General features: G+C 41.5%; 1 protein-coding gene and 1 long non-coding RNA gene across 6 annotated transcripts in view; one reads left to right on the top strand and one right to left on the bottom strand.

Moving 5' to 3' along the window:
* Positions 1-133: 133 nt before the first annotated feature.
* mag (myelin associated glycoprotein) overlaps positions 134-26,308 on the bottom strand; it is a 31,103-nt gene continuing 4,928 nt past the window's right edge. For 2 of the 5 annotated variants that reach the window (XM_061820414.1, XM_061820413.1), the window contains 12 exons: positions 17,156-17,246; positions 13,674-13,774; positions 13,443-13,506; positions 12,601-12,969; positions 12,160-12,456; positions 11,215-11,472; positions 8,930-9,190; positions 7,815-8,123; positions 5,115-5,214; positions 2,647-2,743; positions 2,373-2,426; positions 134-1,922 (listed from right to left, as the gene is read on the bottom strand). In XM_061820414.1, coding sequence (XP_061676398.1) covers positions 1,770-1,922; positions 2,373-2,426; positions 2,647-2,743; positions 5,115-5,214; positions 7,815-8,123; positions 8,930-9,190; positions 11,215-11,472; positions 12,160-12,456; positions 12,601-12,969; positions 13,443-13,488 — 1,944 coding nt within the window. In that variant the 5' untranslated portion in view covers positions 13,489-13,506; positions 13,674-13,774; positions 17,156-17,246 and the 3' untranslated portion in view covers positions 134-1,769. Of the gene's footprint in view, positions 1,923-2,372; positions 2,427-2,611; positions 2,744-5,114; positions 5,215-7,814; positions 8,124-8,929; positions 9,191-11,214; positions 11,473-12,159; positions 12,457-12,600; positions 12,970-13,442; positions 13,507-13,673; positions 13,775-17,155; positions 17,247-26,308 lie in introns of all 5 variants that reach the window. The other 3 variants (XM_061820416.1, XM_061820415.1, XM_061820417.1) reach the window with 3 other exon arrangements.
* On the top strand, positions 4,093-9,028 carry LOC133501032 (uncharacterized). Its single transcript, XR_009795082.1, has 3 exons — positions 4,093-4,155; positions 8,332-8,375; positions 8,905-9,028. It is a non-coding gene; the product is annotated as an uncharacterized LOC133501032 (long non-coding RNA).

Genomic DNA, 26,308 nt, shown 5'->3' with positions numbered 1-26,308 from the left:
CGAAGATGGTGAAACCAGAGGACTTTGTATTTTAATTTTATAAAAAAAAAAAAAAAATCTAATACTGTATAACAGGAAATGCATTTTGTTTGTTTTTCAACGTGAGAAAAGCACTAAATGACTAATGGGGTATTTCTTTAATGGTTGACAGACCAGAAATACACAACATATACTATGTTTGACATCATCCAAAACATCATCAACAACAATGTTTGGTGCAATATTTGGAACTCCCTTATATTGTTTGTACTCGCATTTTGCTTTTCATCAATATACATATGCATTAATATGTTATCGATATCATGGTTATTAAATTAGACTATTAGCTTAGCAATGATACAGTGTATTATTTCAATTCTCTCTGACCACACAAACGTAAACATCTGACGCAACAATGTGACAACATCCACGCAAAAGAGCCCCAAATGTTCCCGAAAAAAGCAACTGTGAAATGTCCCAGCACAATTTGAACACACATACACGCACATATACACATATTGTCAAAACGAGATAACACTCTCAAAGTGTGTTTTGTTGCGTTTTTCCCCATCAATCAGAGAACCGTGCGTTAGCGACAGTTTGGTGGAATACAAAAACAAATTCATCCCCAAAAACCATCAAATACTGATGTTGTTACATTTCTAAATGTTTTTTAATGACTTATAGGAGACGGCAACCATTTTGTTTACTGTACAGGTTAAATACGATATAAAATACCGACATAAGGTTCCGTCTATCTCCCGTCGGACAAAAAGAAGGACGGAGGACTTACGGAAGTCCGAAAAGGTCACAGTAATTCACCTTGTTGCCCTTGTGAAAGTGGAATATAAAGTGTGACCGTTTTGAACTTCCGTAGGGGAGGACCAAAAAAAAGCAGCGTTATCCTTTCCCTCATGCTTTGACTGGCAGCAGACACAGTGACAACGACACGCAGAAATGGACGCAAGACAAATGTCGACTCAAGCGGTGCAACAAGTGCAGAGACATCAGGTGGAATGGTACGGGATTTTTTTTTTTGTCTCGGTACTAGACATCAACTCAACTAAAAAAATAAATAAAAAAGTGCAGTTTAGCTTCAGGCCCCTGAACAAATGTTTTGTACATTACAACTTGGTAATAATGACTTTATCCTTGAAATCTTCAGACTTCCTATCAGTTTTTATTGAATGAGTAAAACGATGCACTACTAAAAGTAAAGTAAAATCAGAATAGTTTTCTGAGAAGTTGGTAATTGGCAATGTTTGTTAAAAATGAAATTTTCACAATTATTTTGATGATATTCAGACTATTGACCCAAATGTGAACAGAACCATCAAGGGCTCCTTGGTTTTATGGCCAAGTTCTTTCTGTTCTTCCAAGTGGCGATGTACTGAGAATTTGAATATAATACGGAACATACTTTCATGAACCTACGTCATAATCAAAGTAGATTTTGTACTAAAAAACTTGGAAGCCGTGAATATATTTAAAAAAGTAATTCCTGCACTAATTTAAAGTGTACTTTATAACCCAGAAAACTTGTATGTTGGGATCATTGTAAACCGAGGACCCCGTACCGTCATTTTTGGAATACCATAACACCCGAGTAGAGAAAAACGCGGGTAAACACAACTAGCTATGAATGCCAATAAATTCTTCCACTTGGTCTTGTTCCGTGGAGAAATGTCTAGCAACTATGTGTGAAAATCAAACCAAAAAGAAAAAAAATGGGGGTGGGGGCGGTTGCAACTGCGTCTCGCACGGCCGAGGCATCAGGGAAGGATCGCGATTCATTTGGCTTTGATTTCGGCGTAGCTGCTGCCATCGTCCCCCCTCCCCGAGAGCCCCTCCCTGGGCCCGCCCAACTCGAGGGCGGCATAGTTCAGCTCTCGCCTCTCCATGCCTGCCAGAGGGCCTGCAGGTTGGAAATCCCCGTCTTCTCCCTGTGGGACAAAAAGCAAAAGATTGTGTTGGAGTTGCTATTTGGGACTTTATTCTTGCCACCTAGCGACTAAAATAAAAAAAAAAATAACAAGAAAACAATGGTTCTGCACCAGTAATCAAATTGGAATATTTAATGAAGCGTATTAACCACCAAAAATTATGTCTTTGTTTTTTGCGTGTGTGTGTGTGTGTGTGTGTTTCAGTCCTACAAAATGACTACTGTGTATTTGCTACTGAGTCACCTTAGTAGCATGAAACATACAGACAAAAAACGCTAGTGGTTACTGGTGGGACAAGGAGATTTGTGATCCGTTAGGTGGGCAAGTATGGAGGTTAGCGATGAGGCAGCCATGCAGACGACACTTTGGCGCAGGAAAACAAAATGGCGCACAGAATACACAAGCGGATATGCCAGGGTGTGCGGACCCGCTGAGTCTAAGGAACCTTACCGTGCTCTCCTCTAGAATGGAGTTAAACTTTGAGCCCAACAGCTCAGTCTTAAGCTGTGCAGGAGTTAAGGGAGAGGAGAAACAGACAGAAAGAAGGAGAAAAAAAACACGCAGAAAAGCGATGAAAGCAAGAGAAAAAACAGTGTGCTTCTAAAGGTTTCATGGTTGGGGTGAGGTCTCGTCACGCGTTAAAGGGTTGGGGGGACGACAACGTCGACTAATATGACTTGACATCTTACTTAGCGTCATCGTGACAGTCATCGGCATGTCTCACCACTTTCTTCCTCAGATTTTGTTTGTCCTTCTTGACTGCGCTGTAGTACAAAGCGGGGTTCTCCAGGACCGCGTCCTGCCTAGGAAAGCCATTCTCTCTGGGAGGGAGGGGGATGAGGGGTTGGGGAGGCGGAGCCACATGATCAGACTCGGACCTCGGCGCTAAAACGCAGGGCGACACGCAAAGCTTGGCCATCCATTTTCAAACGACAAGCGCCGTCTGGCTATGCTGAGTGATTGTTCAGTGACGTGGTTATGTCAGGAGTTTAGTTGAAGGGGGTCAGCTTTCAGGGGTCATTTGTTAACTTGTAAGCGCCAAAGAAAGCAATTTAGTGTATTTCGCGAGGGGTCAGTAAAGGATAGAAAAGCAATGCCAGAGCAGGGAATCATGGTAACAGAAGACCGTACTCTGTAGGGGTGTAACAGTGCTCCAAAAATTACGGTTCGGTACATATCTTTTTCATTGGTTATGGCACCAAATGCAATTTTTTTTTTTTTTTTGTAAGAACAGACAGAAATCTACATTTAACATGAAAGCAAAACAACAAAACAAAATATTTACTTTGCATGCGAAACTACAAGCCAACCCCTTTCTCTTTAGTTCCAGTTTGTGAAATGGTTAGGTCTCCCAATAATAATGGATTTAAGATCAAGGTTTGGTGCACTTTGCGTAACGTAAGGAAACAAAATACAAAATTGATGCGCAAAGAATGGGAAGGCGACTTCACTTTCTTGTTTGTGGAAGACGTTTCACCATTAATCCCAAATGCTTCTGCAGTTCCAAATTTTTCAGTGTCTCTGGTGGTTACTTCCCTGGGGGTGGTCAGAACAGGATCATCGTTCTTGCTACGTGAACAAGCATCCTTACCTAGGTGGCAAAACAGCTCTTAAGTGGTCATGAGAATCTTTGTGGGCGCGTGAGATTTTAGCACGTTGTTGTAACCTGACGATACATGACCGCACATACCTCCTCCGTTAAGATGTCATTCTAGTTTGACATAGAGGGCTTCTTTCACACCTTTCAATTCAGTTCTTCCATACTTTGGACATTGTTTTCCTCAAAGTAATGTCCCTTCTTTGTGAGATCTAAATGAACTATTGACTTTAGATCTGAAGAAACTGCTCTTTTGCGCCATACCTTTGTGTAATTGTGGCTAGGTCTCTCCAATGTCAATGCAATTCCTCAATATTACTCATAAACAACATTACAGAATTTGATTCTTGGGATATGTCTGAGGGTGTCGGTGGTTTTAAAATGCATTGGAATGTTATGTTTAGAGAAAATCTGAGTATTTCTGACAAACGAGCTACAAAATGGACCACCACTCCTCTTCTTTCGCTGCTCAGATGCAATTGTGGTGGTCTTCCCATGACAGAGTTGAGAAAAGCCCAGTTAGGATACCCACTGTTTCTGATATGTGTCTCCTACTTCTGTCTTCTGTTGTTAGTGTTAGGTATCTTCGCTGCTGTCATTGAAAATTTCAAGCTCAAGAAGCCTTTTGGATTACAGGTGAAACATTTTCAATACACAAGAGATTCCGGTTCCCTTGATTCAACTTTTGTGGATTAACAAGACCTGGGTGACTGAGAATCTCCACAGACAAAATGCAAAACTGTTTTACTTTAGTGTCATGACGGTCTGATTTAATCTAATTTAGATTTAAACATAAAACCCTGGAAACTGCCAGCCAACACATGCTCTGCTCCAATATTACTGGCTCCAGGATATCCACCGCTGCACTATGATTGGCTGTGGTATCTCGGTAGGACATGCTCTACTGCTTCTTGAAACCAAGAGAAATATGTGACATAAGTTGTGGTGACGTGAATGCTTCCTGCTGCTGCTTAACCTTAACATTCCATAATCGGAAAGACCTTCACCCATCCTAAACTGCTTTGAACCTCAAACCTAGAACTAAACCTAACCATAAACTTGTTAGTTTTAAATTTGTACAAATGTGATCCCCGTTTGGGATGGTCATCTCGTTCCATCTGCCTAGTCACCACCTTCCTGGGACGCGGTAGCCAAACATGATGCAGTGGGGAATGTCCTCCCTAGAAACTATGTGGGACTCCATAAAAAAAATGCATAAGAATAATAATAATAGCAACTGAAGTGTACCGTACTGCTAGCCAGAGGCTGAGATGCCCTCTGTTTTAAGATTAGACGTGAGGTTGTTATACTTCGTGCCCTTTATCTACCACAGTATGTTCGCCGTAGAACCACTTCTGAGTACCTGTACTGTTACACCCCTTTGTGTAGAGTTAGTCCAGCATGCTGAACTTGTAAACCAGGAAGCAGTCATACAAGGATTTTGATACTCACGTCCATACCAATCCCACTTTCACTCGAGATGCGTCAGTGAGTTTTTGAATGGATGACGAGGCTTAGGTGTTTCCTCGGATATCATTGGAAAAAAAAGGCGACCTTTGCCTCGCATCTACAGTCATTTGTCCTCTGGTACTCACTTCTTGTTGTTGTGGCCCACGTATCTCACTGCCGCGATGATAAAGGCAATGACCGCCACTCCACCGATTGTTCCCACGATGACTGCCATGAGATACTTTTCTGGTAATCAAGTGAGTATTACAGTCAGGGCAGGATTTATCAATAAGACAGTGTTTGAGCAGTGGTGGGAAGTAACATTATTATTGAATGAGTATGTGTGTTTTATTGAAGTGCACAGTCATCCAAGAGTTACTCTAGGCTGTAACTCTCACCCAGTCTAACTCGAGTTAAAATGATCCTCTTTTATCTTTGCTGATGTCACAGACAGAGATACAATGGAGTAACAGTACCCTCCATTGTCAAAATTACTGTACTGCACCATCTTGAGTAGATTTTGTTTTGCCTTACATCTAATCTCATGACTCTTTGACGTCTACTCTCTACATGCAAGAATTACTTATTTATGGGAACTGTTGAACCATGGTGTCTCCAAGAATGACAAGTTACGAGTTGTATTGTATCTGATGCCAGCTTATCCAATTCAAAAATACTCCAGCTAATGTGAACAAAACGTGCAGGTACCAGTAACTAGTACCTGTCACTATTATGAGTGTGCTCTGGCCAATCGGCCACACATCACGCTTCGCCCATTTCCGTGGAAAATGTTTGATTGGTGCTCGTCGATCAATGCCTTTAATAGGGAGCGTAATGTCGTTAGCGAGAGTTAATGAGATTTCGCACTTCTGGTGGCAAACTAATCCGGATGAGAGCGACTGGCCAAGTGGAATGCAGCTTTGGTGGTTGCTGAAGCAAAAACTCGGGGACGGGAGGAGTTCCGGTGAGCCCATGGAGAAAAACGTCTAGACGGCTTTGAGGAAATTCTGTTCCACCATCCGGCGTCTCAGGAGGTACACCATCAACACTGTATAGTGGGACGTTGTGAGTCAGTGTGGTGAATACTTTGAAGACCTCCTCAATTCCACCAACAACCCTTCCCATGAGGAAGCAGAGTCTAGTCTTGGTTCTCTGTGGCAGGCTCTCCTATCTCTGCTGGGAGCATGGAAATTGCGTTTAAGGTGCGCGTTTTGCGTAAAAAAATTTCTTCGGTCATATTGTTATTTGTTTTATTATTTGATAGTGAGTGGTTTAGACCATTGGTTGGGTAAACCAGAGGTCGTGAGTTCGTTTCTCACTGGGGCCTCTACTCCCCAAGAGGAGTTGCGTCAGGAAGGGCATCCAGCGTAAAAACTGTGCCAAACAAATATGAGCGTTCATCTGAGATGTCACGCTGTGGCGACCCCTAATGGGACAAGCCAAAAGAAACTTACCTACTTACTTTAGGAATGCTATTCTGTTTTCTGTGGTGTGATCATTTGAGTTTTGATGTGACACCGTGTGTACAACCTACTGTAGCTACACGGTCAGTAAGTGGGACAATGTAAGCTTCCTCTCCTTACAAATGTAAAATTGCAAATTTTCCTCACTGCCTCAGGGGCACCATCATATGGTAGCTTACAGACACGCTGAAACGCATGCGAGCATGCATGCTAATAATGTAACTCGTGTGTTCAAGTGTACTTCATTGGTCTAGTCACACAACTTTTACAGATTTGGGAACTGGTTGTGTATTTAAGGTGGGCTTTCCCTTTTGGAGAAAATGTAATTTTTTTAAGTGGACCTTTTGGTCACAAAAATATAGAACATATGATATGTAGGAATTTGAATTCCATTCTAGAGTTTCCATTTCCATGATTATTCTAAAAATTTGTACCAAGATTTCAAATTGTCAAATAGCATAAATGAAGAAGTTGAGATATTACAGGCATTTTTGTGTTACCAAACATGAATAGTTGAAAAAAACGTTACCCTTGACTTTTGATTCGGATTCTGGTTCATCAATTAGGTAAACATGATGAGACGATTAAACATTTTTATTGTTTCATTGTCAAAACGGCCCTCTGAGGGAAACCCGAACTACAACGTGGCTCGCGAGAGAAATGAGTTTGACACCCCTGGTCTGACCAGTCGTCCACCGTGATGCAATCGTCAATACAACTCAACATAAATGAAAAACCGACTGCTCAAACATATGAACAATATTGGCAGTGACAGGCAGATCTCCCTCGTGGATGATTGGTATCAGAATCGTCAGGATAAAACCCTGGTTGGAGCATGTGTAATTATTATTCTTTGCAACTAACTCAGTAATTTTTTTAATCGGTTCCCACCGTTATCAAAGCTCTGGAACTCGTGCTGATGGCATAAAAACCTGAGTCGTTTGTAGCTAGATTCTTTTTTTAATTCTCTGGACTAGCATTTTGAAAGTAAAAAAAAATTCTACTTTGAGGGCTTTTAAGTAAATTTCAAGCTATTTTTAAAATTTTACAGCGGTTCTTTGACAAAGCTTGTAACGCAATGTAATTGTACATAAAATCAATCTTCCCCATGAATTGAGTGCAGAACCCATTGATCCATTCCAAGGTCTAAAAAAAAACACCATTTTAGTTGTTTTTTTTTTAAAAAGAAAAATGGTACCATCTTGTATAAAACCATTAAAAAAGAGATTCTAAAAAAAAAAACAGGTTTTGTAAAGTACCATTACATACTGTATCGACTATAACGGAGTTTAATAAACGCTTCTATTTTTGCAGGTGTTTTAAAAGTATCTCTATGTCTAATTAAACACGTGTGAATACTTTGGCTGGGGTTCTACTACTCACTCTCCTGCTGCAGCTCCAAGAGGACACTCTCTCTTCCGTATATGTTGGAGATGCTGCAGTGGACGTTAACTGCAGGACCGTCGTTACTGGCCCGCTCCCCCTTCTCCCGCAGTTTGATCATACCCGTGGACGTCTGGCCGTCAGTGTGTGTGTAGAAGTTGTAGCGGCCCTCCGTCTCATTGATGGTGACGTTCAAATCGGGCAGGTAGAATTCGATGGTGGGCTCGGGGTTTCCCGTCGCCATGCAGACACACTGGACGCCTTCCCGCACCACCGTGCATTTGGACTCGTCCAGAAGGACGGGAGCATCTAACAGAAACAACAATGAAACAGATCTTTAGGAATAATGCTTGTGATATCACGGTACATGTATTCAGTCTTTTCAGTATGGTACAGCGGCATATCGGCTCGTCTATACTGTACTTTCAGATTTTTTTTTTTAATCTCACACACAAGTTTTATATCATCAAACCAATTTTAATATCACAAAGAAAAATGAATGGTTTTTTTTTTTCAGAATGGTTACAGCAGCATACCAAGTTTCCATACAGAACACATGAGGTAAGTGACAGGAGATATAACTGACTCATGCTGTCGTGCCGCATCTATTCCAAAAACAACCACAGATTCTCAGATTCTGTCTCCAGTGGGGTTCAGAGGTGTCACAGAGACTGAGATACGTACGGGTTGCACATAAGATGGTGTGTGCACTCCAACGAGCACAAGATTCTTGTGTGGTGTTTGTAGCGCATGCACGGAACTATTTTCCAATATATGCCATGCCCATCTGTTCATTTGATCCTGGCCTGGCCACACAGAGAGAATGAATAAAGTTTTCTTTAAAAAAAAAAAAAAACTGGGAGTTGGAAGTGTCCCAGCCGCTGAATGGAGGGCGGCCTGCAGCCGATTTGTCAGAAAATTTGGAGATGACCCCTTCCTGTACCAACATTTCTGTGTACCAGTGCACAAAGGATGAATTTGGTATTCATGCCATCAACTTTGGGTAGATTTCGAGCGGACATGGAGCAAGACCTTCTCGTCCAATATCAATGTGTAACCTCACAAATGTGCTTCTGGAAAAATGCCATAGGACAAGATTGGGTTGTGCTACTCACACTCCACGGTGATGTTGAGGGAGCTGCTGGCCCGGCCGTGCTCATTCTCAGCAAGGCAGCGGTACTGGCCGTCGCCCTGCGGCGTGATGCGCTCGATCTCCAGCACGGACAGCTCTTCGGCAGTGATGGTGCCCACCAGCTCGCCGTCCTTCAACCAGGAGAGGGTGGGCGGTGGGCTGCCTTGGGTGCTGCAGTGCAGCATCAGCGAGGCGCCCTCGAGTACGGTGAGAGAGTCGTTCATTGTCGGCTCACGAGGAGGATCTGAAATGTAAGGTCGAGGTTGTGGGTCAGTTTGAGTCTCGTAAAACAAAAAAGTCTTTTTCAATCAGTGGTTCATTTGTCCATGTACCTTGCCATGAAAATTTAAAGTTTAAATATTGTTGGATAGTTTCCCCGCTTTAAGATCATCAAACAACTGTAAATAGACAAATATAATAATATAATGTCACACCCAATTCTGATTACCTCCAGACCTGTTAAAAAAAAAAAAAACACTTAAAACACAACCTGTCTGAAGTCAGAGAAAAGATCTACAAAATAAATGACATGATACAAACAAATTAAAGAACTGTCAAGAAATAGTCATTGACTTTCACTCTATAAGGGTTACAAACCCACGTCTAAAGCTTTAGGATTCCAGAAAACCATAGAGAGAGCCATTATCCTCACATGGAGAAAACATGGAAGAGTGGTGAACCTTCCCAGAAGTGGTCGCCCTACAAAGATTACCCCAAAAGCACAGCGATGACTCAACCGGGAGTCTTAAAAAAGAACTCGGGACAACGCAGGCCTGCCTTGTCTCAGTTAAGGTCAATGTTTGTGACAACAATTACAAAGAGACTGGGCAAACATGGCATCCACAGTAGAGTTCCAAGGCAAAATCCATTGCGGACCAAAAAGATCAAAGGCATATCTTATTTTTATACAAAAACATCTGAATCATTTTCAGGACTTTTGGAAAAATATCATAAACTGACGACGATGATGAAAGTTGAGCTTTTTGGAGGTCACGTGTGTCATGTTACATCTGACGTGAATGTAGCACAGTATTTCAGAAAGAATATCATACCAACAGTCAAACATGGTGTTGATAGTGTCATGGTGTTGGGCTGCTGCGCTACTTCAGGACCTGGACAACTTGGTGTGATTAATGGAACCAAGAAATCTGCTCTTTAACAGAATGTTGAAAATGAGAATATTCAGCCATCAGTTTGTGACCTGGAGCTGAAGTGCCCTCGGGTTCTGGAGCAGGATAATGATCCAAAACACACCAATAAGTAAACTTCTGAATGGCTTAAAAAACAAAATAAAGGTATTGGCGTGACCTAGTTAAAGTTTGGACTATGTCACACAATGGCATGACCTTAAAAAGGTTGTTCATGCATGAAAATTGTCGAATTCAAACAATCCGGCAAGGAAGTGTGGCGCAACATACATCCACAAAGATGATTGTTGCTGCTGATAGTGGCCCTATCAGGTTGGAGTGGGGGGGCATTACTTTTTCACACCAGGCCAGGTAACTGAATTTTTTTTTTTTACCCGTTAGTCAACGATATCATTTAAAAACAGCATTTGAAGTTCACTTGGGGTACATTTGGCTGATATTTAAAGTTTTTTGACGATCTTGAACAAGTGAGGAAACAAAACAGAAATATAAGCATTGAGAACGGCTACTTTTTTGCAGCACTAAAAATGTATCAGTATCAATTAAAAAAAAACATTTTTAAAAATGTTTTTAAAATATCTCAGGTTAAAAAAAATTGTCTTTCCAAATCACATTTTAAAAAATATGCAACATGCACAGCCAACTGTGAACGGTAATGCACCGATTGAAATGGTTCTTTATAGAGTTTTAGATCATTCAACAATCCTTGGGTCAAAACCACCCAAGATGAAAAGTGTGACCCAGAATAGAATGTTTGGTGCTAATTTAGCAATGTTGTTATTATTACTTTGAAACCAATGTTTCAGTTGAATCCAGGAGACATCACATATTCTATCTCATATTTAGTGCACTACCTTTCACAGATCATGCATTGAGGGTTTTCATTTAAAAAAATAAATGAATATTTTTTTTTGTCCTGTTAGGAAAAACAAATAGGGATCTGTATTGCTGGTCCAGTTTACAGTGGAGTTTTTTAGCGGCTACTGTGGGTGAATTTAGTCAGACCACACCTGGTGGACGGTACACCATTCACACCGAGGGACGCAGGGGTTCCACCGGACCCACACCGGCCACCCGGAAACGGCTGCAGGGGGTCAAAGCCACCCCGTCATAGACTTACACTTGACAGCCAAGTAGAGCGAGGTATTCATGGTGCCGTAGCCGTTATCGCCCACGCAGGTGTATACGCCCTCCTCTGCCGGCGTCACGTCGTCCACGGTGAGGGACAGGTTGGACGCGGTGTCCCACAGCAGCTCCTGGGCTCCGAACTTCCAGGAGATCCTGGGAGGGGGGTTACTGTCCACCTCGCAGTGCAACGTCACAGAGCTGCCCTCCATCACCTCTGAGGAGACGTTCACCCACACTGAACGGGGAGCATCTAGTAGGATACAAAGATGGGAGAACTCGGTTTTTGCCCTTACTCAGAATTGCCTTAGGTGATTCTGATTCTTATCAAAATGTGGAGAAACTTATGTGACAAGAAATGTCAAGCAAAATTGACTCTGCCACTATCATTGTTTACATTTCTGACACCTCGGATTTTGTGGAAGAACACTTGGTTCTACCTAGGGGTGGAAAAATTTATTAACTCATCAACAACCAAGCAATTATTGTTATTGAATGACTGAAGCCAATAACTGAATCAAAATGAGATTATGTCTGCTCGTTTTCTGTATTACCAATTTGAGATAATGTTCTGTTTTGGGACGTTGGAATGGGAATTGAAAAATTGATAAAAAATTAAAATACTCATTACTTGCAGCCCAACATCTACCATATTTCCCTTAAAAATTATTATGTTATAAAGCTTGATATTGAGATTTGATTAGTGATTATTAGGTTTTGCTTAAAATTTGACAAACCATGTAACTCTATAGAAGTAGGTAGTAAAAATATACTATGTTATAAATACTGCTGGGCAATTTGATGTTATGTTTCCTTGCTTTAAGAGACTTTGCCAAGCCGTATTTTATTGTTGTATTATCAGATAATTTTGCTGAAGTTAAGTAGACTAGTAAATTATAAATATGTAGGGGATTACTAAAGTAGGCAGTTTTATACTTACACTTAACATCCAGAGAGACAAGCCTCTCATAGACCAACGTGGTGTTGGGGTAGTAGACCCGGCAGCCCAGAAGCTGGCCGTTGTGCACCGGCCTGGGGGTGAACACCAGCGTGCGGGAGAGCACGACCGTGTTGCCCTCCTCCAGGGAGTCGGAGCTGAACTCGGGGTCAGGCAGGTAGTCTGTGTACATCCACTCGATCTCGGGGCTCATGTCTGGGCAGTTGTCAGGAGCGTAGCACGTTAAGGTCAGGCTCTCGTCGCTCACAATCTCTTCCGGGACGTCGACGTTGGGTTGTTCTAATGAAAAAACTCTGTTAGTCGGGGACTTTGACGCTGCAAAGAGACTTTGTGTCTGACAAAAGTCTTGAGGTCCACCGTTTTTATCGCAGAATATATCTAATCGATCTATCTGATAAGACTATTGAAGATTTACCTACTTACCTAAAACATTAAGCTCAGCAAAGTCCGGAAAGGTGTATATATTGGCCCCACCGAGGTCGGCGCGAAAGTAATATTTCCCCGAGTGCTCCGGGCCAAGGCTGTTAATGAGGAGCGTGCAGTTCCTCTGCTCCAGGTCGCCCAGCATCTTGGTCCGACCCTTGTAGCTCTCGTGCACCACATCAGTGCGTGTTTTGAACACCACCGGCGGGAAAAGTTGCGGGTAGGGTTGGCCGTAGTACCAGATGCCGTGGACGCCGCGGTATGGCCTTATGCCCGATGGGTACATGAAGGTGCACGGGATGACCACGCAGGTGTTGGTCATGGCTGAGATGTCACGTGGCACCCAAACGTTCCACTGGGAGCTGACATCTAAAACAAGACATACAGCATAATACAAACGAGATCAGCAAGTTTTCACGCTCAGCCATGCAGGAACCCACATACAGGACTGTTTTATCCATCCTTGACCTTGATTTGTTGGAGAGAGCAGTCCCGATTGCTGTTTTAAAACTTTTGTCTACTCTGCACCGGCTGTGGTACGTTCCTGCGAGCCTCCACGGACACAGTGTCACCAGACGATTTGATCAGGCCTCCCATCAGTACATTCTCTGATTGGCTATTCTGGTCCTACTATGCAAGTTGCAAAATAATAATTAACATTAAATTAGATGGGGCCAGAAAGGGGGATTTTCAAAATGATACTTTTAATAATAATCTACAATCTTCTCAACGTCAAAAACATTTTTTTTTAAGATGCAAACTTTCCATTTTGACTTGAGTCATGTGACCTCTGGCAAGTAAATAAGATGACTCTCCGCTTGAGAGTTTTAAGTGTTTCTTACCATTGATGATGAGCAATAACGGTAAGAGCAGCTTCGAACACCACATGGTCTCCACTCCACGCCTCTGGAACACACAACATCCTGTTAGTTCTAATACGCGTATCATCGTCAACTGAAAAATATATCGCAAATTTCGACGGCGTGAGTCACTTCCACCGTCTCGCACTCGAGTTTCTGAAGCTTCGAGATTCTGTTTAATGAGATTTCACTACCCAGTAGCTCATGGAATACCTTCGGACACTGACGATTCAAAGCAAACTGATGTTTTGCAGGAAGAACGACTCCACTGGTGGGTGGTTGCTCACACCCAAAAGGCTTGACAATCTTCTTCGCTACAAAAATAGAGAAAACAATATTATTCAACATTGGAATCACAAAAAAATAAAGAAAGAAAAATAAAGACTTGCAATGACCAGGTTCTCACACCAACTTTTCCTCCCCATCAGTCTGCTATACAGTACAGTATTTGCTTCAGTTTAGGGCTCTTTTGGCCAAAATCTCACCTAAGAGCCCTGGCACCCTGCCTGCTTCAATTTCTTATTGATTAGTTAAACTGCTATTTTCCATCCATCCCTTATCCAAGCCGCTTATCCTCACAAGGGTCACTGGAGAGCTGGAGCCTATCCCAGCTAGCTTCAGGTCAAAGGCGGACTACACCCTGAACTGGTTGACAGTCAGTCGCACGGCAGATATCAACGCTATCACTGAGTGGGAATCGATCCCACGCTGCCCTCACCAAAGTCTGGCCTGTGTACCACTACACCATCAGTGACATTCTAACTGCTATATTACTTTCTGATACCCCAAAAACATGCAACAATAATTAGACACTCTAAATTGCCCCCAAGTGTGAATGTGAGTGGGACTGTGGTCCTGTGATTGGCTGGTCACCAGTTCAGGGTGTACCGTGCCTCCTGCCCGTTGACAGCTGTGATAGCCTGTAGCACTCCCAGAGAGTGAGGATAAGTGACTAAGAAAATGCATGGATGGATGGATAATTCTCCAAACCAGTGGTTGTCAACAAACGGGTGTAGGACTCAAAAGCGGGTCACCGGGTAACAGGTAGTAAAGAAATTACAGGGGATCATCAGTTCATGACAATACCGTTTCTATTTGTTTTATTTTCATGGTTGTTCATAAAAATCCAGAATTTACTCTCATTATCTCGCATCAGTGTATGTTATTAATGGATCATGACAGATCCTGCGATAACAATGAAAAGTAACATTGACTGAAACACTTGAGGTGTAGTGATGGAAGAATTTGTACACCTAACTTACAGCACCAGGTAAAGAACTCCGCTAAAAAGTAAAGATCAATGCCAAGACACGAGGGACATTTTGTGGCCATTTTTTGTGCCATTGTGCTATTTAAACTTACTCTGTTCATTTATGAAAATCCCTTTGTCATGTTCATCCTCTGTTTCTCAATAAAGTGCTTTGAAAAGTACTCTCAATTTGTACAGTCAGCAGTGTACTTGTGTTTAGTGATATGACATACAGTGAGTGGACCTGCACTGTTTGTAGGGCCTCGAGATAGGGCCCGAACTTGAATAATGAAAATCAGTGAATAATAAATGGAAACATGAACCCTCTCATTCATCCATCCATCCATTTTTTTGCCGCTTATCCTCACGAGGGTCGCGGGGTGTGCTGGAGCCTATCCCAGCTGTCAACGGGCAGGAGGCGGAGTACACCCTGAACTGGTTGCCAGCCAATCGCAGGGCACATAGAGACAAACAGCCACAGTCACAATCACACCTAGGGGCAATTTAGAGTGTCCAATTAATGTTGCATGTTTCTGGAATGTGGGAGGAAAACAGAGTGCCCGGAGAAAACCCACGCAGGCACGGGGAGAACATGCAAACTCCACACAGGCGGGGCCGGGATTGAACCCGGGTCCTCAGAACTGTGAGGCCAATGTTTTACCAGCTGACCCAGCATGCCGCCCTCAATCATGAATAAATAAAAATAATAAATTTGTATAGCAGTGGGATTAGGTAAAAAAATATATATGCTAAAAATTGGAGGGGAAAAAAGTACAGTGAATAAGCATGGATTTCCAACCCCCCCAACACATACACACAAAATATGCGTAAACTGTATATTGATGCTTTTCCAGCATTAGAAAGCATCAGGGGCAGAGGGGTTCATTGATTAAACTAGTGCCACACACAAGATGACATTGTCCTTGGTGGTGAAAGTCAGTTAGTTTGTAATGCCAATCGGGGAAAAACGCCAGCATCACTGGAGTCACTCATCCTCATGGCGTAAGCACATCCAATAAAAGCCTCTCACTGTTGCCGTATCACATTAGCTTTGTGTGGATTACTGATGCTGTCTGTGCCTCGCGGACAGTGGACCGGTGACGCACTGTACAACAAATGTTACTACATTTTTGTGGGAAAAATATAGTCCCATGGTCCAAATAGTGGAGAAGGATTTATGCGTCGTGCCACGGCAGCCGGTGCGTGCAGATGGCGAGCCCGAGAGTGTATTTTGCTATGTTGAGCTCCCTGTTGAACCCAACTCAACATAGCCCAGTCCATATTAGCTGTTGCTAAAAACAAAATGACTGCACAAATGCGCTATAAATCACTTCCCCACATGAACTGTGACAAACATAAAAGCTTTTGACTTGTGTGAATCTCATATGAGTGTGTAAAAAAATGAATATCACTGGTGTGCCTTTAAACTAAAATACAGTAAGTTAGCAAGAGCTAACGTTTTGGCTAAGACTGGTAATGTTTGTTCGAAAAGTTTGTATACAATAAAACATTTAGGATAAACTTTCACAATCCACTGAATCATTTTTATTGAATCAATGCTAAAATATTAAACGCGATTATATATTGATTATAGTTAAATTAGATCTCATTTATTTTTAAGTTATGCAGTTTCTTTTCGTTGTTTGTTTTTTTGTGATGTGGGAATCACAAATCACTTGAAGCAAGAATACCAAAATGTATTTGGAGAACAGGCAAAATAAAACATTTTTAAATATGTTTAAAGTATTTTTTGTGATTTTTGGCACTCCCCTTTTTTTTTGCATTACAACAAAAGAACAGAGTTGTCACTTCAGCATGACATAGGCAACGCATGTCATGCGCCTTATGTGTGGTTCTATGTTTCTATGTTTTGAAGGACATGCGGCATAATTTCCGTACACTCATTTAAAGGGCGCCATGAACTAAGCTAGCGCGACCAATGAATAGGGCATTCGCTAAATATAAAAAACAAGATACTGACAAATACAGCAAGATGTATGACTTCATTGTGTCATCTCTTCTAGAGGTGGGTTGGGTGAAAATTCCTTTTTATTTATTTTTAAAGCTATGGGTGATATATATATATATATATATATATATATATATATATATATAATTTTTTTGTTGTTTTTATTTTTTTTTTTTTAGATTCTGGCAGTGAAACTTATGTATACCCAACATTGAAGAGCTTTTTATTTTCTGTGTGGTGCTAGGGTGCTAGTGCAAAAGCACCCCGAGAAGTCCTGGCCCACACAATACCAATGTTGCGTCAAGCGCCGCCATCTGCACCGGGACAAAAGGCCGAGAGCCAACCAAGTGAGTCCAGGCCGAGAGGCGGTGACACCCCCACCGCCGCCACCATCATCATCATCATCGGCCTTCACAATGGCCTTATTGAAAGCGCAGACAAATGAGAACATACGCTTTCTTGGTACAAACCACTTGCCTCATACCAGCCTCAGCACCAGGCTCCTGCTCCCTCGCTCACCGGACTCTTGTTTGGCTTCCTCGTCCAGGCTCGACCACTCTGAGGAATTCTGGAGGGCAGAAGAACAATAGTCAGTGAGAGCCTACTTGGGAAGTTTGGGAAAAGGGGCTGTGGTCGGAATCAATACAAAAAAAAATATTAATGGTTCGGATCTTACTTGGTAATTAAAAAAAAACAACACAACACAAAAGGTTTGGTAAATTGTATTTTAATTCCAGTGCTATATGGATGGATAAAATCTGAACCATAACTCCTCAGTGTCAAACTCAACGCCCGGGGGCCACATCATTTTATGTGCCCATTAAAAGAACTTCAATGATTCTCTCTAAAATCTGGAGCAAAATTGCAAATCGTCACAGCTAATTATCCATGTTGAGAAGTGAGTTTCAAACCTCTAACTTGAAGAATAGTTGGACAAACTATTACTCTTGACTTCTGATTCCATAACTAGTTGATCAATTTTTGTGTCTGTGTGTGTGTATGTTTCGCTGTGATGAGGCAATGAAACATGTAAATGTTTTTAAATGTGTTTAGTCCACTGGAAAAAAAGGAAAAAAAATCCTTGCATAGTGAAGAGGAAATATGGAATGCGTGGTTTCGACATAGTCGCTGCATTCAGAATCATATACTTATTCGTCACTACTTAATCACTACAGATCATTTTTAGCTGCTTTTTATTTTTATTTTTTTTTCAATATGGTGTTGTCTATAGTGTACTATATGGAAATCGCAAGCATGTCACTCAAGCTTATGATGACTCAGTCTTACCAACATACAGACGCATATGAAGCGTAGGTGGAATACAGAGCTTAAACCCCTCCCGCATTATGGTTTTGTAGATTGCTGCATTTTAGCCTTAACTTGGTACATTTTTCCAGGGTGGCCCTAACGCCACCCAAATAAAGCACAAGTATTGATCTTTGATGCAGATCTATGATGAGGAATGTTTGGAGGCAGGGCAGGGGGATGGGGGGGGGGTTTCTGCCCAGGAGGCATACGATGATCCAAACAGTAACATTGAAATATTAAACTCAATAGAGGCAGAATATTCCCCATTAATGATGTGTTGAAGTAATACAAAACAATGATTTTATCTTAATATTACAGCAAGTCTGATAACATGACGTGACAGGCAGTGTGTGTTTTTTCGATGTACTTTAATTAAGACCTGTTAGCAACTGTTATTTTTTTAAATAACTTTGGTGATTAAACCTTGTTGAATTTATAGAGTTAATATTTTTCATCTTTTTTTTTAATCATTTGAAATTAACTATGTGCATGAATGAAACATAACTTTTAATTGAGCCATTAATAACTACAGTGGGCCAACTCAGTTTTTGGCCATTTAAATTACAGTAAGTACAAATGAAGATTTGAGAGATTATTAATTCGTTCCAATTTTGACAAATACTGTATGTGGCAGTCCATTTACTGCACTCAGCACGTTTCGTGATGCGACATGGGCCTAAATCCTATTTTTAGGATGGCCACACCCATGAAAACAGTTTTCACCTCTGGCCAAAACACCGCAGCAAATGAGGATTGGAGATTGATAAGACTTTGAAAAAAGTAAGTAATACTTGCCCATGGAATATGGGTAGATTTGACAGATATCAAGAGTTAGTCCAATATTGCGCTAAACATTGTCTCCATTGCCTTTTTGTTTTCTTTTCAGATATCCGTGATGATACTGACAGGTATCCAAACAATGACCCGGAAAATTAAGACACTACTGTCGGTTTTGAATACAAGTGGGAGCAATACGATCCAAGACCAAACTTGTTATATTTGGCAAAATCCCAATATCTAAGGAGAACTACCATTCCCATTAAAAACAAGTATCCACAAGTAATCATTGCCATCCATCCATCTATTTTCTTTGCCGCTTATCCTCACAAGGGTCGCGGGGTGTGCTGGAGCCTATCCCAGCTGTCAACGGGCAGGAGTCGGAGTACACCCTGAACTGGTTGCCAGCCAATCACAGGGCACATGGAGAGAAACAGCCGCACACCTAGGGGCAATTTAGAGTGTCCAATTAATGTTGCACGTTTTTGGGATCTGGGAGGAAACTGGAATGACCGGAGAAAAGCCACGCAGGCATGGGGCGAATACACACACACACACATACACACATACATACATACATATATATATATATTATATATATATATATATATATATATATATATATATATATATACAGTTTTTTGTGGCTAGACGACGGTCATGAAAAATTTAATAGAAAACAAAAATACAAAAACACAACAGTGTACATGACTAACCAAGCCCCAAGAAGAGTTTGAGAGGAAGAAAAATTGGGCGCTGTATTTCATGAATCTGGAGCAGTAACTGAATGCAAATCATCACATCACACTGGTATCAATTGATATCAACACCAAAGTTGGGATCTGTATCATCAATGTTTGGATCAGTTTGCTTACTTTTACTGACTGGATCTATGAACTTCAAGCAAGCATTTCATAAATCGCTATACTTGTAACGTCCAGAAATCTACTGAAGACAGGAACGCCGTGTGTCTGGTTTATGACTATTCAGCACACAGTACACGCATGTTAGCGTAAGACGCGCTGACACGCGCCGCGGCGTGGGTTGCGCAGCTATGTGACCTTCCTCTTCATCTTCCTCTGTGGCTTTTGTACTCGCCTGCTTAACACAATGGAGCCAATACAACTCAATGAGGAAAATGACTGGTGCCCTTCACACAGAAACCAGTGAAGTGGAATATTACCACAAATGCGTGTCCTTTCACAGAGCTTCATACCCTTCATACCAATGGCCAAGGAGACCAGAAACACGCAAACTACTGCTTGGACTGCAACCAATGAGTTTGTTAAACCAGAGTTGAGTGAATTGAGTGATTTACTAAGGCTGCAACTATTTCATATTTTCACTATTAATGATTCTACAGATTTTCCCATCGATTAAGTGGATAAAAATTGATTTTCCCTTGACTTAGGGTCCCCACGTGGCACGCTATGAGTGACTGAGTGGGTGTGGCTTTAAAAAGTGAGGATTAGATAGGTAAGTGACGTAGGGGTCAACGAATGTCGTCTGTCTGTCGAGGAGTCTGTTGTTAGTTAGAAGTGATCCGCATATCATCTAACATGGCTGGAAACAACAGGGTAATATTGCCCCGGCCACTTTACTCAATTATGAGATGTTCTCTTCTTCGAAATGAGCTTCAGTCTCAGAAGGGGCGTCGGAAAAATCCGAAAATCGCTCTTGTTCATCTGCCATAGCCTTTGGCACAGCGTGTTTTCTATGCCGACTGTCCCAAAATGACATTTGCAAATGACGTTGCAGGCAATATGGCCACCACTGCGATGTCGAGTCATACTTTCGCTACTTTGCGCTTTAATAGAACGCTCCCAACTCACTTTTCTGACTCGTATTATCATTCAAGTGATTAAGATTATATGTAGTTTTGATATCAATACCTATTTTAAAACGGATATTTTGGTGTCAGTGGCACCTTAAATGGCAAAGATAAATAAAACTGGTTCTTTTCCAATTGCTCTGTTATGGCAATTTTTCAGGATTTCAACATAAAATTGGCAAAAACAAAATACATTCTAACATAGATTTGTTCTTGTTCCGAGAAGAACAATTTCATTGTGACGACCTCCCGTCAGTGGACTTGAAAGGGTTTTGCGGAGGGTGCGGGAGAATGAAGACCTTGTGGGCACGTACACTGGCCTTCCATTGTCTGCCAAGGGATAACTGGAGGATTTTTTTTTTTTTTCCCCCACGTAACAGGCCCGTGCATAGCCTGCACTTTGCTGCCGGGCCGTGACGCGAGCTAAGAGCCCCTCGCGATCCCCACACCGACTAAAAAATAGAAAGGGAAAAAAGACAGAGCAGCAGATGGTCTTTAAGCATGATGACTCCCCCACACACATACGGTATAATAACTGAATCATGCCAGTAGCCAATCACCTACAGTACCACAGTGAATGCTGCTACTCTATTACACTATGGAGATAAGAAAAAGTGAAAAATGTTCCTCTATTGTGGTTTTATTGGCCTATTTCATAGGTCCATAAATATTTTTAGATGTTATCCACACACACACACACACACATATATATATATATATATATATATACAGTATATTTATCCATTCATTTGATGAGCTGCTTATCCTCACGAGGGTTGCGTGAGTGCTGGAGCCCATTCCCGCTGTCATCGGGCAGGTGGCGGAGTACACCTTGAACTGGTTGCCAGCCAATTACATGCCACATGGAGACAGACAACAGTCGTACTCACATCCAGGGGCAGTTTAGAGTGACCGATGAATATACAATTTTGGGATGTGGGAGGAAACCGGAGTGCTCGGAGAAAACCCACGCAGGCATGGGGAGAACATACACGCAAACTCTACACAGGTGGGGCCGGGATTCAAAAACTGAAATAAGTATATAATATAATATAATATAATATAACCTAACATAACATAACATAATACAATATAATAAGTTTTCTCACTTTGAAATAATTGAGGAGTCTGAAGTTTTCATCTTAGGTGCTCGTCCACTGAGTCAATCTAAAAAAAAAAAAAAATCTAACCATCACAATGCATGATTTTTTTTCTCAATAATTTATTGGTGTGCTACTGCTGCAAATGAGTATGTGAACACCTGGGAGAATCAATGTTAATATTTGGTAGAGTAGTCTTTGTTTTCAATTGCTGAGGTCAAAGATTTCTTGTAGTTTTTCACCAGGTTGGTACATAGTGCAGCAGGGATTTTGGCCGAGACCTTCACACAGAACTCGGGATCAGCCAGGATTCTGTTCTGTCGCTGAGAGGCAGAGTTTGAGCTACATTTTTAAAGATTTTCTTTTGGGTATAGGTCTGGAGACTGGCCATGCGCCTCCAGAACCTTGATATGCTTCTTAGGGAGCCACTCCTTGGTTATCTTGGCTGTGTCCTTCAGGTCCTTGTCTTATTGGAAGACCCGGCCACGACCCATCTTCAATCCTCTGAGAGAAGGAGGTTGTTCCCCAAAATCTCGCAATACATGGCCTGGCTCATCCTCTCCTCAATAGAATGCAGTCATTCTGTCCGATACGCAGAAAAACACCCTCAAAGCTTCACAGCAGCGACGGTGTTTTTGGGATGGTATTCTTAGTTCTTCTTCCTCCAAACATGGTGAGTAACTTTCTCCCATGACTCCTGTAGATTGTCCAAATGGTCATGGACAAACTCAAGACGGGCCTGGACTTGTGCTGAATAAAGAAGGGGAACCTGCTTAAATGTGCATGATTTTAAACCATGACGTCTTGTGTCTTACCCACAGTAACGTTGGAAACATTGGTGCCAGCTCTCTTCGGGTCATTGACCAACTCCTCCTGTGTAGTTCTGGGGTGTTTCCTCACCTTTCTTGGGATCATTGATAGGTCACGAGGTGAGACCTTACTTGAAGCCCCAAGTCTGAGGGTGATTGACAGTCATATTTAGCGTCTTCCATTTTCTAATAATTGCTGCAACAGTTGATCTTTTTTCACACAGCTGCTTGGCAATTTCTCCGTAGCCCTTTCCAGCCTTGTGGAGGTCTATAATTTTGTCTCTGGTGTCTTTGGCCAGCTCGTTGGTCTTGGCCATGTTACAAGTCTGAGTCTTATTGATTGTGTGGGGTGGACAGATGTCTTTATGCAGCTAAAGACCTCATACAGGTACATATGATTCAGGATCATGCTTGGAGTGGAGGTGGACTTTTAAAGGCGGACTAACAGGTCCTTGAGAGTCCAAATTTTTGTTGACCGCCAGGTGTTCAATTACTTATTTACAGCAGTAACATACAAATAAATTATTCAAGAAATCATACATTGTGATGTCTGGATTATTTTTTTTTTTTATGTTTCTCACAGTTGACATGTATTTAAGATGAAAATTTCAGACCCCTCTATGATTTCCATGTGGGAGAACTTGCAAAATCACAGGGTGTTCAAATACTTATTTTCCTCACTGTATGCAGCCCGAAGTTAGCTCAGATTGGCTCCAGCACTCCCACGACTCATAGGGGGATAAGCGGCTTGGAAAATGGACAGTTGGATATACATACAAAACACTACATCTCCATCGAGTACTACAGTTATTAATCTTTGGACATTTTCAGGAATTATGTTTAAACATGCACACTATTGTGGATTCAGAAACAGAGCTGAATTCACATTTCAAGGTCCAGAAGGACAGTGTTGATGCTAAAATTGTGCATATTTTGCAGTGGATTGCAAATCATATTAAATTGACTTTTTAGGAACAAATCATCCAGTTTTTGGTGTACACTCGAGCCTACTAAACTAATGCATGTTAATATTAAGCATGATGGTGTTACTAGGGGAATTACAGTAAGTCTGGGTTTGTTTTTTGTTTTTTCAGATGGTACTTGGTGTAAATAGTTTGAGATTGATGGATAGAGTAAATAAGGAGTACTGTCGTTCCGAAGACAGCCACCGTGTGTTTCAGCAAAGAGTGATCATCAACAGCATCATAGCTTCATTTGGCAGTAGAGCAGATAGCAAGGATCTACTTGCCAGTGGGCAGATGGCGATCCACAGGCCCACGCGCCCGTTTGGGAGCGCTGCCTTCCTTCCGCTCGGAACCAAAGGGGGCCATTCCCCGTTTCGATACAAACAAATAATGGGGCCAGGCGAGCAGACGTCCCGGGAACAAAGAGGGAAGAATTTTGAAGAGAACACGCAGTCACTTTTATGAGCAACACCCATCAAGGGCTACAATTCAAACTTTGACTTCAAAGCCATTAATGCATCTATATTTATCACACAAGACCTCTGTTCAGCAGTTTTGCTTTTCCTTTGGCTTAAAAAAGTACTATGTACAGCTCAACCTACTTATTTGCAATACACAACTCACAAAGTCATCTGTTCATGTTTTTTTTGGGGGGGAGGGTGGAGTACCTCTGTAACATATCCCGTTATTTACTGAAAATACTGGATTCTCTATTTGATTACAATTAGGCTCAATTTGTGATGCGCTCAGGTGCAGGCAAATCAGTGGCTAACACAGAAGTGCTAATTGGTGTCAAGGGGGGTCACTACAATACAATCATCAAGTAAACTTTTCCAACTCATTTAAGTGTCTCACTAAACTGAGTTAATATTAGTTGTCTTGTTGCAGAGGATAAAGAAAATAGGTTTGTGTGTAGTTAAATTGTCCATTTTCATTCGTTAAGTTGTCCATTGCTGACTGTAACGATCAATCTTATTGACAATTATTTTTATTGACAATGGCGTTTTGCATTGTGTATTCGTATTAAGCTAGCGGAAGGCGGAGTTGTGTGGTTATTTCAAATTAAACTCTAATTTCTCAATTTTTGTTTGTTTGTTTCCTTTTGAGAGTAAATGTCAACTGGGAGTGGCAATAAACAGCACAAAGCCTTGTTTCTGAAGATTTTTTCACACTCTGCAAACTGCTGCTTATCGTGAAGTGAGTTGAGTTTACTGCCCATACAGCGTTCGTATTTCAAATTATTGCTCACAAATCAGAGCAAAAATGATCCAACAGACAGATCATATCTCCAAAAAAACTTGGAATTCGGGTCATTGGTATCTCAAGGCACCAACCAGTGAGTGTGCTTTTGTTTGTGTTTAATGAGTGTGACGTGTGACTCATTGTATATTGTATTACAAAACAGCAGAGAACTTTTTTGAACACTTGTAGGACCAACCAGAATGTTTAAAGCGCAGTGTGTGTTTGTGTGTAAATTTACTTTTAGTTATGTTTCATATTACAAACAAAAACTTTTTTTTTTTTTTACACAGGTACGACTGTTGAGTCTTAAGAAAGCCAAATGCACGACTAATGCTAAACACTTGTATGTCAATTAAGAAAGTTAAAAGGTTGTTAAAACTATGGCCTGTAATAAGGTCCAGATTATTGAAAATTCTTTGTGCCAGCACTTAATACGTAATATTAACGTTAAAATTGTGGTGCTATTTTCTATATTGCTATAATAAACACTTTAAAAGGTGTTCCAGTCCTAGTTTGAAGCTTGCAAGGGAGCAGAAATTGTACAGTGCAGACATGGAATTCAGTATAGATCTGACGAGCACAGCAATTGTCATCACACTTGTTAAAAAAAAAAAAAAATGAAAAAAAATTGGACCAAAGTATAGAGAGACAGTGTGCCGCATGCTGCGACACCAAATGAACACGAACAGATAAATATCAAGAGAAGAGAGATACCTGTGCGGGCGAGCTGCCAGCTGCCTTCCCCGTCACCCTGGCACGCAAAGAAGCCAGTCGCCACTCTCTGTACCAAGCCCCAAGGGCAGCCCGCGGCAGCAACCCCCCCACCGACAAATGCCATCCGCCCCCCGCCCCAGGCCCCCCAACTGCGTGACAATCACTCCTTCAGTGTGGCGGCATTGTTCACCCTGAGCCTCTGACATTCACCACAAAGGGCCACGCTGTTTCCCTGACTTTGCCTGCAGGGTGCTAGCTAACGCTAAGTAAGACACATTGCTTCTTCTTTTTCTTCTAAATACCTCCACCAAGACACTCGCGTGATCTTATCTGAGATCTGGCGGAAGGAGCCAAAGAAAACATTTGAATGTGTGGAAAATGTGTCAACTGTTTGCTGAGATTTCATGAATGCGCAAGTGCGCAAGATTAGATCGATTAAATGAAAGTTTTAGACTCTGCAAAGATCATTTTAGACTTGAGATAATGTAAATTCCAGTCCTGGAACAATGAGTCCATGCAATTTATCATCACAAAATACAGATATGCGATATCGTAGGGTATGAGGGTTCTTGCTTTGCGCTCCTGCTATTTTCATATACATAAACATGTTTTCTTTGATACTCTTTTATACTGTTTGTACAATATTTTCGTGTTAGCCATCACTTCTCTCAATATATGGTGTTGAGGCCTGTCACGACAGCAAATCTCTTAGAACAATATACTTTATGATAAACGATAGCATCATTGACATTTTTTTTATCATCCCACTGAAAAAAATATTAGAGCAAAGTTAATTTTACACAGCGATCTCTGTTTGGTCCGCTTTGTCCATATTTGACATATTTTCCTCTGATTGGTTGCTTCCACGTGGAAGAACCACATTC

The sequence above is a fragment of the Syngnathoides biaculeatus genome, chromosome 5 (assembly GCF_019802595.1).
Source record: "Syngnathoides biaculeatus isolate LvHL_M chromosome 5, ASM1980259v1, whole genome shotgun sequence".
Classification (NCBI taxonomy): Eukaryota; Metazoa; Chordata; class Actinopteri; order Syngnathiformes; family Syngnathidae; genus Syngnathoides; species Syngnathoides biaculeatus.
The sequence above is the reverse complement of the archived record's forward strand: the minus strand, read 5'-3'. Positions and strand labels throughout refer to the sequence as shown.